Genomic DNA, 13,735 nt, shown 5'->3' with positions numbered 1-13,735 from the left:
GGATGTAAAGTGTCTCTCAAGAATGGGTTTTGCAGTTTCTCATGCTAGACATTCCTGGAGTATGATCGTTCTTGGACTGATTTTTGTGTTAATTTCTTAGCTAATTGCTAGGTCAGGATAATGGTCTAACTTTGAACCCCAAATTCTGGATCCATCAGTGACTCATTTCTTTGGATTTATATATATCCATGGGTCCTACTGTCTTCTTTTCTGCTATGTGAACATTTTAAAAAATAATTCATGAATGAAGATTCATTTCTAATAAATGTATCTCATTCCCTCATCACTTCCTATCTAGAGTAGAACTGTACTAAATTATATCTTGTTGTTACCTGTTATATTGGGATCAGAAGTTCCCTCATGCCATCACTACATAATTTGATATAACATTCTTGGCTAATCTTAGAGTTAGTCAGCTATTGTCATTATTTAGGATAAAGTGAAAAATTTGAGCCAGAAGTAAAGATAAACAAATTTGTAGTTTGTTTGCATGTTGACCAATATTTTTTTATTGATCTAGTCCTTTTTTCTTTTTTTTTAGGTTTTATTCCAACTGTGGGTGGCACAGAGTTCAGAGTTCTTCAGACGGTTAGCCCTATTACTTTCTACAGCCAATTCACCTCCAGGGCCCTTACTTACTCCAGCACTTTTGCCTCATTGTATCTTATCTGATGTGACTCAAGGTCTACCTCATGCTCATTCTGCCTGTTTGGAAGAACTTAAGCGCAGCTATGAGTTCTATCGGTACTTTGAAACTCAGCATCAGTCAGTACCCCAGCGTTTATCTAAAACTCAACAGAAGTCAAGAGAACTGAGTAACGTTCACACAGCAGTGCGCAGCTTACAGCTCCATCTGAAAGCATTACTGAATGAGTAAGTTTAGAAGCTATGTTAGGAAATTTGCTTGTGATTAGCAAGCTTCATTCTTGTACCATTGTGGTAGTTGGCTTGTGTCCTAGCTTGAAAGAAGAAACAAAATTGACACATATAGCATGAAAGATGATTTATAACTGCAAATGTAGCATAGAAACAATTATTTGTTACGTACTATAAATTGGGGGAGTTATAGTTTTTACTTTTCCTGATTTCAACAGAAAACCTAGAAAGATAGGACAAAAAGCAGGTAGTATATATTGTGTTTGAGAGCCGAAATGGAAATGGTTATGAAGAATGAGCTTCTCTTAACTCTCTTAAGGAAGGGCTTTTAAACTGGAACCTGCAGACTGAGAAAAATACCTGCCAGCATTGGAACATTATAAGAGCATTGTTATATATAGTTGAAGAGTACTATATTGCTATTTTTCTAAACAAATTGTAGCAGGTCTGGAAAGTTCCTTGTAGCACAGGACAAGCTTTATGGTTCTAGATGAATAGTAAAATGTAGGGTCTATAGTTTATATTTGTTGATCTTCTATCTTGCATTATACTGTTGATATTCCACCTTAATTTCTAAATTTTTATGTTCTACTTTGGTATACCTTTATCAACTGAAAATAATAGTTTCATATATCTCCACATGGAAATTTTCAAGTTTAAAAATTAACTCAAGGTATTTAATTGAATACAATCATTTCCAGTGAAATTTTTCTCTGTTAAATATTCATAGTATAGGATTTGATCAAATAGTGGTTGGGTTCATGTATTAGTAATCAGGAAGATCATAGGAATTTAATGAGCTGATAAGATGTACTTGCTTGGCCCTGTATACCAGGCAAGAAATAGAAGGGGGAAGATAGTAATTAATTTTGTAAGATAAGAAAATGGGTCAAAAGGACTTGACATATCAGTAAAATCAAAAAGGCCTATTTCTCTGGAATGTGGTAGGATAAGATATATAAAGATAGGAACTTAAGGTCAGAAAGACATTTTGAGAAGATAAGTTTTTAACCATCAATTCAAAGCCTGAGATAGGTAGATAGAAGGCTGATATAAAGGAAAAATGAAGAAACTGTGAAGTGAAGGTGTTCCAGTGGTCTATAGCTACTGTTCTAAGAAAACAGGTAAATGCTAACCAGACTCTTAGTCCTGTCTCCTATAGGGAACTTGGAAGATAAGGCCATCTCCTCTTGAGTGAGTGGCAAAGGTTGGATCATCATCAGAGCAAAATAAGATTTTACTGGAAAGGTTGTAGGCAAAGCCAGAGTCCTTGAGGAATTAATTTTTGGCAATAGAATCAGAAATATATGGGGCATATTGGAATGGATTAGAGTGAGGGAAGATAGCTCAGGGAAGGAAGAGTGCTACACTGGGTGGACATGAACACGAAAAAGAGAAGCTTTATACCTTGGGCAGGGATTGTGGATTATGCACAGGAAGTATGTATGCTCTTCTAAAATGGAATATTCTATATATGCTACTGTCACCTTTCTAAGTATTTTAACTAGAAAGTACGTCAGTCACACACTATCATATCTGATTTGCTGTGTATTACTTCAACACTCAACTTTTGAAATGGTTGTCTAAAACATTGTTTTATGTTTCCTATTTCAAAATGCTCTTTTTGTATTTCACTCCTCTCTTGCCCTTATCCCCTTTGCTATTCCTACTCTCAGTGCCTCTTAGTGCAGGACCATATCATCTCTTGCTTACACGAGGGCATTAACCTCTAACTGTTCTCCCCGCCTCCAGAGTGTGTGCTGCCAGTTTAATGTTACTGAGGCACATATTTGCTTTTTTGCTTAACTGAAAATCTGCACTGGTTTCAGATTATAGCAGCTTAGACTTAAGTCTGTACAAAACATTCTATAGATTCTATAGGATTTGTCATAACCCGACTACAGTCTGCATTTCTATCTTTATTTCTCACTCTTTTTCTTCAATCCAAACTGTATAAATGTCTTTTCCCATGTTCCGTCTAAAACGACCTTCTCACCTTTTGTCCAGGCTCAAATTTTATCCGTCCTTCAAAGCTACGTCTTCCCTAAGTACCTTTTCCTTGACTGTTGCCTGTTTGCACTTACAGCTGATAGTAATTTCACCCTCTTCTGAATTCTCATAACAGTATCTGTAGCTCTCTGTGGTATTATGAGAGCTTTTATGCTTGTATTCAACCCAGCTTTACAGCTTACCAGCTTTGTGCCTCTTGACAAGTTTCTTCAACTCTCTGGACCTAATTCCTTACCTCTAAAATGGAAATAAAATGTTAGTTTTAACTTTTTATGATATTGTATTTTATATACATGTATGTATAATGTCCCTGATTCAGTTATAAATTGCTTATAAATAGGAAATGGGTTTTTATTTCACAAAATGCCTAGTATATATATAAAAAATATTTGTTAAATAAATACATGTTACTCTTTATGAGCTTTTAAAAAGTTGTGGTAAAATATATATAACAAAATTTATTATTTAACCATTTGTAAGTGTACAGTTCAGTGGCATTAAGTATGTACACACTATTGTGCAACCATCACCACCACTCATCTCCAGAACTTTTATCCTATAAACTTATTTTGTAAGCCTTATTAATTATAATTTTTTTTAATTTTAGAGACCTGTTTCTGCTTTTCTTTATTATTCAGGGTGATAATTCTTGAAGATGAACTTGAAAAGCTTGTTTGTACTAAAGAAACACAAGAATTAGTGTCAGAGGCTTATCAAATCTTAGAACAGAAATTAAAGTTGATTCAGCCCCATGTTCAAGCAAGCAACAATTGCTGGGAAGAGGCCATTTCTCAGGTGGACAAACTACTACGAAGAAATACAGATAAAAAAGGTACCTGTTAGAGAGTTCTTTGGCATATGCTTATCAGACATGCTTATTCCACTCTGGTAGGATTTTATTAGATGAATTTCTTGTCTGCATGATGAAACTGGCATCACAGAATTTTTTAGTTTCCTTCAAGAGGTTGAATTTATTTGTACAAAGTGACACTGAAAGTCTTGGCTCTTATTTTGTTTTTGTTTTTTTGAGACAGTGTCTCACTTTGTTGCCCAGGCTAGAGTGAGTGCCATGGCGTCAGCCTAGCTCACAGCAACCTCAAACTCCTGGGCCCAAGTGATCCTCCTGCCTCAGCCTCCTGAGTAGCTGGGACTACAGGCATGCGTGGGCCACCATGCCTGGCTAATTTTTTCTATATATATTTTTAGTTGGCCAATTAACTTCTTTCTATTTATAGTAGAGACGGGGTCTCTCGCTCTTTCTCAGGCTGGTTTTGAACTCCTAACCTTGAGCAATCCGCCTGCCTTGGCCTCCCATTGGCTCTTATTTTGTAACTAAGATAATGAATATAATTTGACAGTGAATCATCCCTCCTTTTAAAAAAATGGAAATGAGGGGATAAATTTTGATAGTATTTTTCTATTATTAGAACTTCTAGAAACTCTTTTTCAGTTGGGATAATAGAAGAATGAATTTCATAGTCAGGGGCCAGAAACTGAGTCTTTCTTTTAAGATAAAGTACTTACTTCACATTTACAAATGATATACAAATGATATAATTAGTGGCACTTCATATTCATTATTAAGAATCTAAGTGTAAAGGTGTCATTATTATTTTTTTTAAGAATCCTAGTTTTTTTTTGTTTTTTGAGACAGAGTCTTGCTTTGTTGCCCAGGCTAGACTGAGTGCTGTGGCGTCAGCCTAGCTGACAGCAACCTCAAACTCCTGGGCTCAAGCAATCCTGCTGCCTCATCCTCCTGAGTAGCTGGGACTACAGGCATGCGCCACCATGCCCGGCTAATTTTTTCTATATATTTTAATTGGCCAATTAATTTCTTTCTATTTTTAGTAGAGACAGAGTCTTCTCGCTCTTGCTCAGGCTGGTTTCGAACTCCTGACCTCAAGCAATCCGCCCACCTCAGCCTCCCAGAGTGCTAGGATTACAGGTGTGAGCCACCGCCCCGGCCAAGGTGTCATTATTTAATGATAATTTATCAGTTGCTCTGTGCTGCTAAGGTAAAAAGGCAGTCTTGACTGGGCTCGGTGGCTCACACCTGTATTCCAGCACTCTGGGAGGCTGAGGCAGGATGGTTGCTTGAGGTCAGGAGTTCAAGAACAGCCTTAACAAGAGTGAGATCCCTGTCTCTTCTAAAAATAGAAAAAATTAGCTGGGTGTTGTGGTACACACCTGTAGTCCTGGCTACTCTGGAGGCTGAGGCAGGAGGATTGCTTGAGCCCAGGAGTTGGAGGTTTCTGTGGGCTAGGCTGTGTCACAGCATTCTAGCCCAAGCGACAGTGCGAAACTCGGTTTCAAAAAGAAAAAAAAGGCAGTCTTGAGATTTCTTGCCAAACTGCTTTTGATTCAGATTTTATACTTGATTTTACATTTCATTTGAATGTTTGGCATATTAATTTTTTTAAATTGTGCTACAAACCAATACCATGTTCATCTCTTGAATCTTTTTTGAAAAAATATTTTGTAGAGGTAGGGTCTCATTATGTTGCCCAGGCTGGTCTAAAACTTGTGACCTCAAGCGATCCTCTCATCTCCACCTCCCAAAGTGGTGGGATTACAGGCAGGAGCCATCATACCCAGCCAAATCTTTATTATGAGGTTAATCAGACTCATGCATAGAATTTGCATTCTTGCCAAAGATAATTGATGCTTTATCATCCTATTATTGCTTTATTTATAGCTATATTTGTAATGCTTTGCTTAATGTCTTAAACAAGCTGAATAAATCCTTACATAGTATTAACTTTTTTCAAAGGAAACATTAATATGCTAATTACTGATCTATTACCCATAGGTTTTCTTTATATTTTAAATGTAAATAGTGAATAATTTTTCTCCAAAGGATAAATCTGCCAAGAAACTTTAATATATGTAAATGCTTATGCATATTAAACTTTTTGATATGAAGCCAAGAGCCTTTGCATATACTTTCTATGAATAGAAACACTCAGAAGACTTTTGGTTATTAAAAGATGCATCCCATTCAACCCTCCTTTAGCAAACTATGAAATGTTGAATCTTAGTCTGTCACTTAACTGTTGTTAACCATGACTCTGAAAACTCTCCAAATCATTGGGCAGGTAATTAAGATAAGCCATTTCTTAATTATGCTCTGTATATGTGGCTTTTGCTCATAGATAACAATGATATGAATTAAGACACAAATAATCAACAAATTTTTCTCAACAAAACATTCATAGTAACCATAGCTACAACTTTATTTATTTATTTATTTGAGACAGAGCCTCTCTCTGTTACCCTGGCTAGAGTGCCTTGTCAGCCTAGCTCACAGCAACCTCAAACTCTTGGGCTCAGGTGATCCTTCTGCCTCAGCCTCCCGAATAGCTGGGATTACAGGCATGCACCACCATGCCCGGGTAATTTTTTCTATATATTTTTAGTTGGCCAATTGATTTCTTTCTATTTTTAGTAGAGACAGGGTCTCACTCAGGCTGACCTTGAGCAATCCACCCACCTCAGCCTCCCAGAGTGCTAGGATTACAGGCGTAAGCCACCATGCCTGGCCCCTATATAACTTTAAATAAAATGTTTGTTTGAATATTCTAAGAAGCAGGTGCTTTAGTAGGCTGGATCTTTATTTCTAATGTTTTATTTTAAAGTCATTTTAAACTTAAAGGAAAGTTGCAAGAATAGTTAAAAGTACTATTTATCCAGTTTTCTTAGTTGTTGACATTTTACCACATTTGCCTTATATTTCTGTGTATGTGTCTGTGTGTATGTATAATTCTTTTGGTGGTGGTATTGCTCTGAACCATATGACCCAGTTAGCCCATTCAAGTTGGTTTGTATTACCATCATTCTTTGAGCATATCCTTACTTTCTCGTGTTTTCCTTGCCCCAGCCATGTCTCCAAGAAGCCGTCTTTCCTTTTGATACAGGAAAGTATTTCGCAAGGTTGGGAATCATTTGAAATCAAGTGGGTCCTTGGCTTTGCATGAGAATTAGTTCAAGAGCAAGCCAACAGTGTAAAGCAAAAGCAGCTTTTATTCAGAGAGTGTAGGATATCTACTCCACAGACAGAGTAGAGGCTAGTTTTCCCTGCTGAGGAGAACAGCCCCTTTGGTTCTTTTGCTTTCTTTCTTTAAGCACTGGCTTAATCGTAGGCTAAGCAGGGTAGGAATATTCATATTATTTCTTGGAAAGAGACAGTAATTTCCTAGAACTGGGAACCCTCCTCTTTCTTGACATTAAAAGGTCCCTCTCAGGAATGGTGATGGTATGGGTGGGAGTTTCTTTTAGCATGCTAATATGTTACTACTAAGGTACTAATGAACTGCTAGGTCAAGAAGTGGCCAATTCTTTTATCATCTTCATTCCAAGCCAAGCGGTCCTAACTTGTTCTGTCACCACATCATGGGTTTTTGTTTTTTGTTTCTGAGACAGGGTTTTGCTCTGCCACCTGGGCTAGAGTGCAGTGGCACCATCATAGCTTACCGCAAGCTCAAACTCCTGGCCTCAAGTTTTCCTCCCACCTCAGCCTCCCAAGTGGCTAGGACTACAGGTGTGCACCACCACACCTGGCTAACTTTAATTTTTGTAGAGACAGGGTCTTGCTATATTGCTCAGGCTGGTCATGAACTTCTGGGCTCAAGCAATCCTCCTGCCTTGGCCTCTCAAAGTGCTAGGATCATAGGCATGAGCCACTGCACCTGGCCTCACATCATGTTTTTGATCAGAGTGGTTAGGGGCTTTTGACTCTGTGTTAAGCAGTGCCTGTGAGTTCCCCATGTCACTTTTAATGAAGAATGGCATTTAGAAACCAAGATCTGTGCACTAGGCATGCTCATTGCCACTGTGATGTTATTGCTTTTAGGCCCTGTCAGTGTATAGGCAGAGCTATGAAATGTATATGTATATGTATATATATATATATATATATATACTCACACAGATCTATGTCTACCTCTGTATCTGTCCACATATATTATAAACCATGAGTTCATACCAGTACCTCTAATTCCGTTTCAACACCACATGATTTATTCTGCTTTCCCATTTCCCTATTTGTACCTTCCTTCTCTGATTGTGAGAAACTTGGTTCCCATTATCCTCCAAATACTTACTAATTTACTCAATTCCTGTTGATGTAACTAATCACCTGATACTGTGGGCTATCTCCTGTGCCACAGTGCTGCTGACTCAACCTCCTGAGAGTTCTTCCCATCCTGGCCTCAGCTTGCTTTGACCACACCAGCCCAAAAAGCACAAAAGGGTAGTAGGAATATGGTGAGGAGTCTGCTATGAATCCCATCTCTACTAAAAAATAGAACAAATTAGCTGGGTGTCATGGCGCCTGGCCTCATACTGCTTTTTCTAAGTAGAAAGATAATAATGATAGGTAGCGAGCTAGATATGAAACCAACTAACCCTGTGATTAGATACCAAATAGAAATTTTAAGACTTAATCAAAGTTAAGCTCACTTGGATGAGCTTTTTAAAGATATTTCCTTGTGAAACTCATTTCTAAATCAAACTTCTGAGAGTTATAACAACCTATGTATAAGATACAGTGTGATTTTTGTGAGGAAGAGTGGAGTCTGTCTTAAGACTGTGCTATGAATTAAAAACTTTTGTTCAGCAAGTGTTTATGGGGTACATAGTGTGCCAGATACTATGGTGACATGAATAAGGGAAAAAAACAGGTCCTTTCCTCCAAAAAGCTTAATTTAACTTAAATTGTAAATGCATTGATGTTTTGTTTGTTTGTTTGTGGGTTTTTTTTGAGACAGAGTCTCACTTTGTTGCCAGGCTAAAGTGCTGTGGTATCAGCCTAGCTCACAGCAACCTCAAACTCTTGGGCTCAAGCGATCCTCCTGCCTCGACCTCCTGAATAGCTGGGACTACAGCTACATGTGCCACCATGCCCAGCTAATTTTTTTTTCTATATTTTTAGTTGGCCAATTAATTTCTTTCTATTTTTAGTATTTTTAGTTTAGTCTTGCTCTTGCTCAGGCTGGTTTCGAACTCCTGACCTTGAGTGATCCTCCCGCCTTGGCCTCCCAAAGTGCTAGGATTACAGGCATGAGCTGATGTTACTGTTGTTAATTTTAATATCTTTAATTTTTTATAAATAAAAAGTTATTATCTGAATTAGTTGGACTATAAAATTGATAAACTATTAGTATTATGGATGTTTTCAATTAGCTGTTCACTCATTTCTGTGGGGCCTGTTTCTTATCTTTATTCCCCCCTTCCCTCCCACCCCCTTTTTTAAGGCAAGCCTGAAGTAGGGTGTGAAAACCCACATTGTACTGTGGTACCTTTAATGAAACCCGCTCTACACATTGCAGACAAAGATCCAATTCCTGAGGAGCAGGTAAGGATGAAAATTACTCTTTTTGCCCTAAAGAAGAGTTTCACAGACAAAGCATATCTACCATTCTTTCAAGTGACATGGATAATTGTTGAACAACTTGTTGAATTTCTGTTTCTAATGAGCTTTAAAATCACATCATAATGTATTGAATTTTTATCAAATCATTAGTTCTTACTGCCTCAAATTTGAATTCACTGAATCCACCAGGATATTTTTCTGTTATTTACATCTACTTGTCCATTTCTTAGAGGCTTTTTCTTTTTTTTTGGATATAAGGTCTTGCTCTGTTGTCTGGGCTAGAGTGCAGTGGCATCATCATAGCTCACTGCAACCTCAAACTCCTGGGCTCAAGTGATCCTCCTGCCTCAGCCTCTGGAGTAGCTAGGATTACAGGCATCCACCACCAAACCCGGCTAATTTTTTTAATTTTTTGTAGAGACAGGGTCTTACTATTTCCCTGGCTGGTTTCAAACTCCTGAGCTTAAAAGATCCTCCTGCCTTGGCCTCCCAAAGTGCTATGATTACAGGTGTGAGCCACCACACCTGGCCTTCTTAAAGGCTTCTAAAAGTAATTAAAAATTAGTACATTGGCAAAAGTACCTTTTGGGATGCTGGAAATGTTTTCATATTGATCTGAGTGATGGTTACAGTATGTATACATCTGTAAAAATCCTGTACACTTGATTGCATGTTGTCTCACTTTGAAAAACAAGTTTTTAATGATTGCATTAGATACTGACAAAGATTACTTTCATTCGTCCTGAGGAAAACTTCTTTTCCTTAGGTCATATTTATTTAGTATTCTTTTTTTTTTTTTTTTTTTTGAGACAGAGTCTCACTTTGTTGCCCAAGCTAGAGAGAGTGAGTGCCGTGGCGTCAGCCTAGCTCACAGCAACCTCAAACTCCTGGGCTCAAGCAATCCTGCTGCCTCAGCCTCCCGAGTAGCTGGGACTACAGGCATGTGCCACCATGCCCAGCTAATTTTTTCTATACATATTAGTTGGCCAATTAATTTCTTTCTATTTATAGTAGAGACGGGGTCTCACTCTTGTGCAGGCTGGTTTCGAACTCCTGACCTTGAGCAATCTGCCCGCCTCGGCCTCCCAGAGTCCTAGGATTATATTCGTGAGCCACCACGCCTGGCCTATTCAGTATTCTTAATTGCAAATGGAAACCAACTCCAGTTAGTTTAAATGACTAACTTTAAATTTAAAACCATTAGTTAGCTTATAGAATATTTCAGAGGACCAGATAAAGCAGGCTTGAACCAGCCAAAATCCCTCAAAAGAACTATTCTAGTGGAAATATTATTGCTAAGTCACTGGGTGCAGACATTGCCACTTGCTCCATCAATGCTGAATAGTAAACACTACCCTCAGTACTATTAACTCTGGAAACTTGATCTGCCGCCATCCTTGCCAGAATGGATTCCACAAGGTCCCTGCTTCTTTTATCACAAACTTCTGAATCAGATCTGATGCAGGTATATCTGATTAGAGGATCCCAGGTCATGTGCCTAAACCGAAACTGCAAGGGAGGCTAGGTAAGCAAGTATCCTACCCTCTGTCTTAGAGATTGGAGAACCATCAGACAAAGTGTTTCCTAATCCTTAGAAAGAGTGTTCAAACTTCCAGGGAAGTCAGAGAGAATCACAAATATCTACCAGAAGAAAACTAACATGCCTAACCCCCTCCCTAAACTGCCAGTCCTTCTAATTTGATTGATTTTGACATAGCTAATAACTGTAATCTTAGCTAAGTGTATAGTATGGTACCAGAGTTGAAGTTGTTAAACTTTCTTATCCACAACTGTTTGTAGTATCAACTATTATGCTTTTTGAAGATTTCAATTTTTCTATAGGTATATATATATTTGCTTTTTTTTTTTTCGCCTAGCTTTACTTGAATGACCTGTGCCAAGAGCAAGTCCTAAGTTTTTTAATATTGGAGATAGGTAGGCACAAGTAAATTAATACTTACTAGAAAAATGTCTGCTTAAAGTAAAATGATTTTTCTTTTATTCATTTTCAGGAATTAGAAGCTTATGTAGATGATATAGACATAGACAGTGATTTCAGAAAGGATGATTTTTATTACTTATCTCAAGAAGATAAAGAGAGACAGAAGCGTGAACATGAAGAATCCAAGAGGGTGCTCCAAGAATTAAAATCTGTGCTGGGATTTAAAGCTTCAGAGGCAGAAAGGCAGAAGTGGAAACAACTTCTATTTAGTGATCATGGTAAGCACTGATTTTAGAATACAAGGTTATTTCAGTGTAGGAAATCCTTTTTTTCTTCAACCTTGCATCTTATTTTAAGTGTAGAATTCTGTGGCTTTAATTTTCGGGAGATCCACTAGTAAGTATAATACTTTTTCTTCTAGACATGAAATCAATTTGATCAATAAAAGAATAAGTATGTAATCACATTGGGAATATGAAGTCACACTTTTTCATCAGTTATCTAATATTTTACTAATTTTTTTTTTAGAATGAATGGGCAGTAAGTTGAATAATTTGGGATATTTTAAATGTTATTTTCAAATCTAGTGAATTTGAGATTCTAAACTCTGTTCTGCATATGTTAAAATGTTAAAAATACCTCAGTGAAGCACAAAATTAATAACTCTATGTTCACTATTTAAAAATTGAATTAAGACCTACCATTTAGACATATAATTAGAGTTACTTAAGTAGTTTGAGCACTTTAGTAGATGGGAAATGTGGAGGTGATTTCTGTATATGCTTCTCCATACTCTGATTTGGGTAGAGTGGGGTGGTTAATAGCCTTCAATTCCTTTATGTTTCTTACCCTCCTTTTCTTCATTCAACTTCCTGGGAGGTGGGGGAAGGAATGAAAGGAAGTTTGATACTTGACAATATCAACCTTGCTAATTTAATTCTTAGTTGAATTTAAGCCTATGGGTTTCTAAGAAAGCAGAGTGAGACTTTCCTTCCCTTTTAGAGTATCTGTATGGAGCCTCAAAATCAACTGCCTTCTTTTCCCTTCCTCACTAGAAGTATACAGATTAACTATACCTTCTAGAAGGCTGTCTTTTCTTCTTTTAGGAGCCCTACAATTCTCCTCTGTCCAGATCTACGTTTCCTGGTTTTATCTTTCCTTTTCTTCCCACAAGCCCACTTTATAGCCCAGGTCCTCATTAGATTATGCTTGTACTTTATCATAGCCTCTTAGCTGATTTCCATTTTCAGTACCTTTTTCTTCTAAGCTATCTTGCAAGCTCTATCCAGATTTTTCTCAAACAGTGCATTGGTGATAGCTCTCTCTATCTTGAAACCTATAGTGGTTCCTCCTTTCTTATCGTATCAAATCTAAATTCCTTTTCCTGGTTTCAAGCCTCTTCATCATAGGAATCTATCATATATGTAATTATATTTTTTACTATTTCTAATATGAATGTCTTCTTGTACTTATATTTATCTTATTAGACTACAGTTCCACAAATTTGCCATTTCTGCTTATCCCTTTACCAAGAATTCTATCTTATCCACCAAGCTGTCCTCTCTATTAGTCTCTCCTTCTCCATGACTCCTTCTTTGACTGCTCCAGCTCTGCCACCTCTCCCACCACTATAGACCCTCATGCTAGAGAGACATGGTAGTGAAATGTAAAGGATGTCTTGAGCAGCAAAGCCTATAGCAGAGAAGGAAAATGATTAAGAACTTTCCTGCAATCTGCTTGTTCATATATTGGGCCTACATAAATCAGAGATTAATGGTATTATGTTTTAGGCACTATTGTTTTCTATGTTTTCAGTTTTTTTGTTTTGATAACTAAATTATAGTCTCCTTACATAGGGGCCATATTATCTTCACAGCATTCATTCAGCAAATTATTCATTCAACAAGTAGTTATTGAGTATTTGTTATATGCCAGGCATTGCATACTGCTGTATCCCTAGCACATAGATCAAGAGACAAAAATACCTACCCACTACAGTGCACACTATTCGGGTGATAGGTACAGTAAAAGCCCAGACTTTACCACTATATAATTCATCCAGGTAGCAAAAAACCATTTGTACCCCCTAAATATATTTAAATGAAAATTAAAAATTTTTTAAAATGACTACCCTCCAAGAGGCTTACATTCAAACACAGTTGTCATTAATCCTCTCATTATATAGATTATATCCCCCATTTAATTAGCAATAATCTTAAATAGCAATCAACTTCTATATGTTGCATTCTTTAAGAACTAGCATATTTATAAACTAAAGGTGTATATAGACTGAAAATAGCATTGTATATAAACTTGTATGCTTTTTTATTGTTTAGTATTTTCTTCAAAATTATCCTATTGACATTATGGGCAAAGATATATCAATGAGAGAAATGTGTCTCATTTTCAGGTATGTGCTTTTGATACAGTTTGCATTGGAAAAGGCAATAATACTGTTTTAGTTTGTGAAAATATGTAAAAAGCTGCTGATACCATAGAATGCTTTTCCCATGAAAAATTTCAGTGCATCTTCCAGA

The 13,735-nt window shown here is 37.1% G+C and overlaps 1 protein-coding gene across 4 annotated transcripts in view; it reads left to right on the top strand.

Moving 5' to 3' along the window:
- VEZT (vezatin, adherens junctions transmembrane protein) overlaps positions 1-13,735 on the top strand; it is a 98,075-nt gene that overhangs the window by 54,146 nt on the left and 30,194 nt on the right. For 3 of the 4 annotated variants that reach the window (XM_012775292.2, XM_076007098.1, XM_076007096.1), the window contains exons 8-11: positions 542-873; positions 3,525-3,718; positions 9,138-9,238; positions 11,269-11,476. In XM_012775292.2, coding sequence (XP_012630746.2) covers positions 542-873; positions 3,525-3,718; positions 9,138-9,238; positions 11,269-11,476 — 835 coding nt within the window. Of the gene's footprint in view, positions 1-541; positions 874-3,524; positions 3,719-9,137; positions 9,239-11,268; positions 11,477-13,534; positions 13,609-13,735 lie in introns of all 4 variants that reach the window. The other variant, XM_076007097.1, reaches the window with a different exon arrangement.

The sequence above is a fragment of the Microcebus murinus genome, chromosome 10, assembly GCF_040939455.1.
Source record: "Microcebus murinus isolate Inina chromosome 10, M.murinus_Inina_mat1.0, whole genome shotgun sequence".
Classification (NCBI taxonomy): domain Eukaryota; kingdom Metazoa; phylum Chordata; class Mammalia; order Primates; family Cheirogaleidae; genus Microcebus; species Microcebus murinus.
Note: the sequence above shows the minus strand (reverse complement) of the source record. Positions and strands in the feature narration are given on the sequence as shown.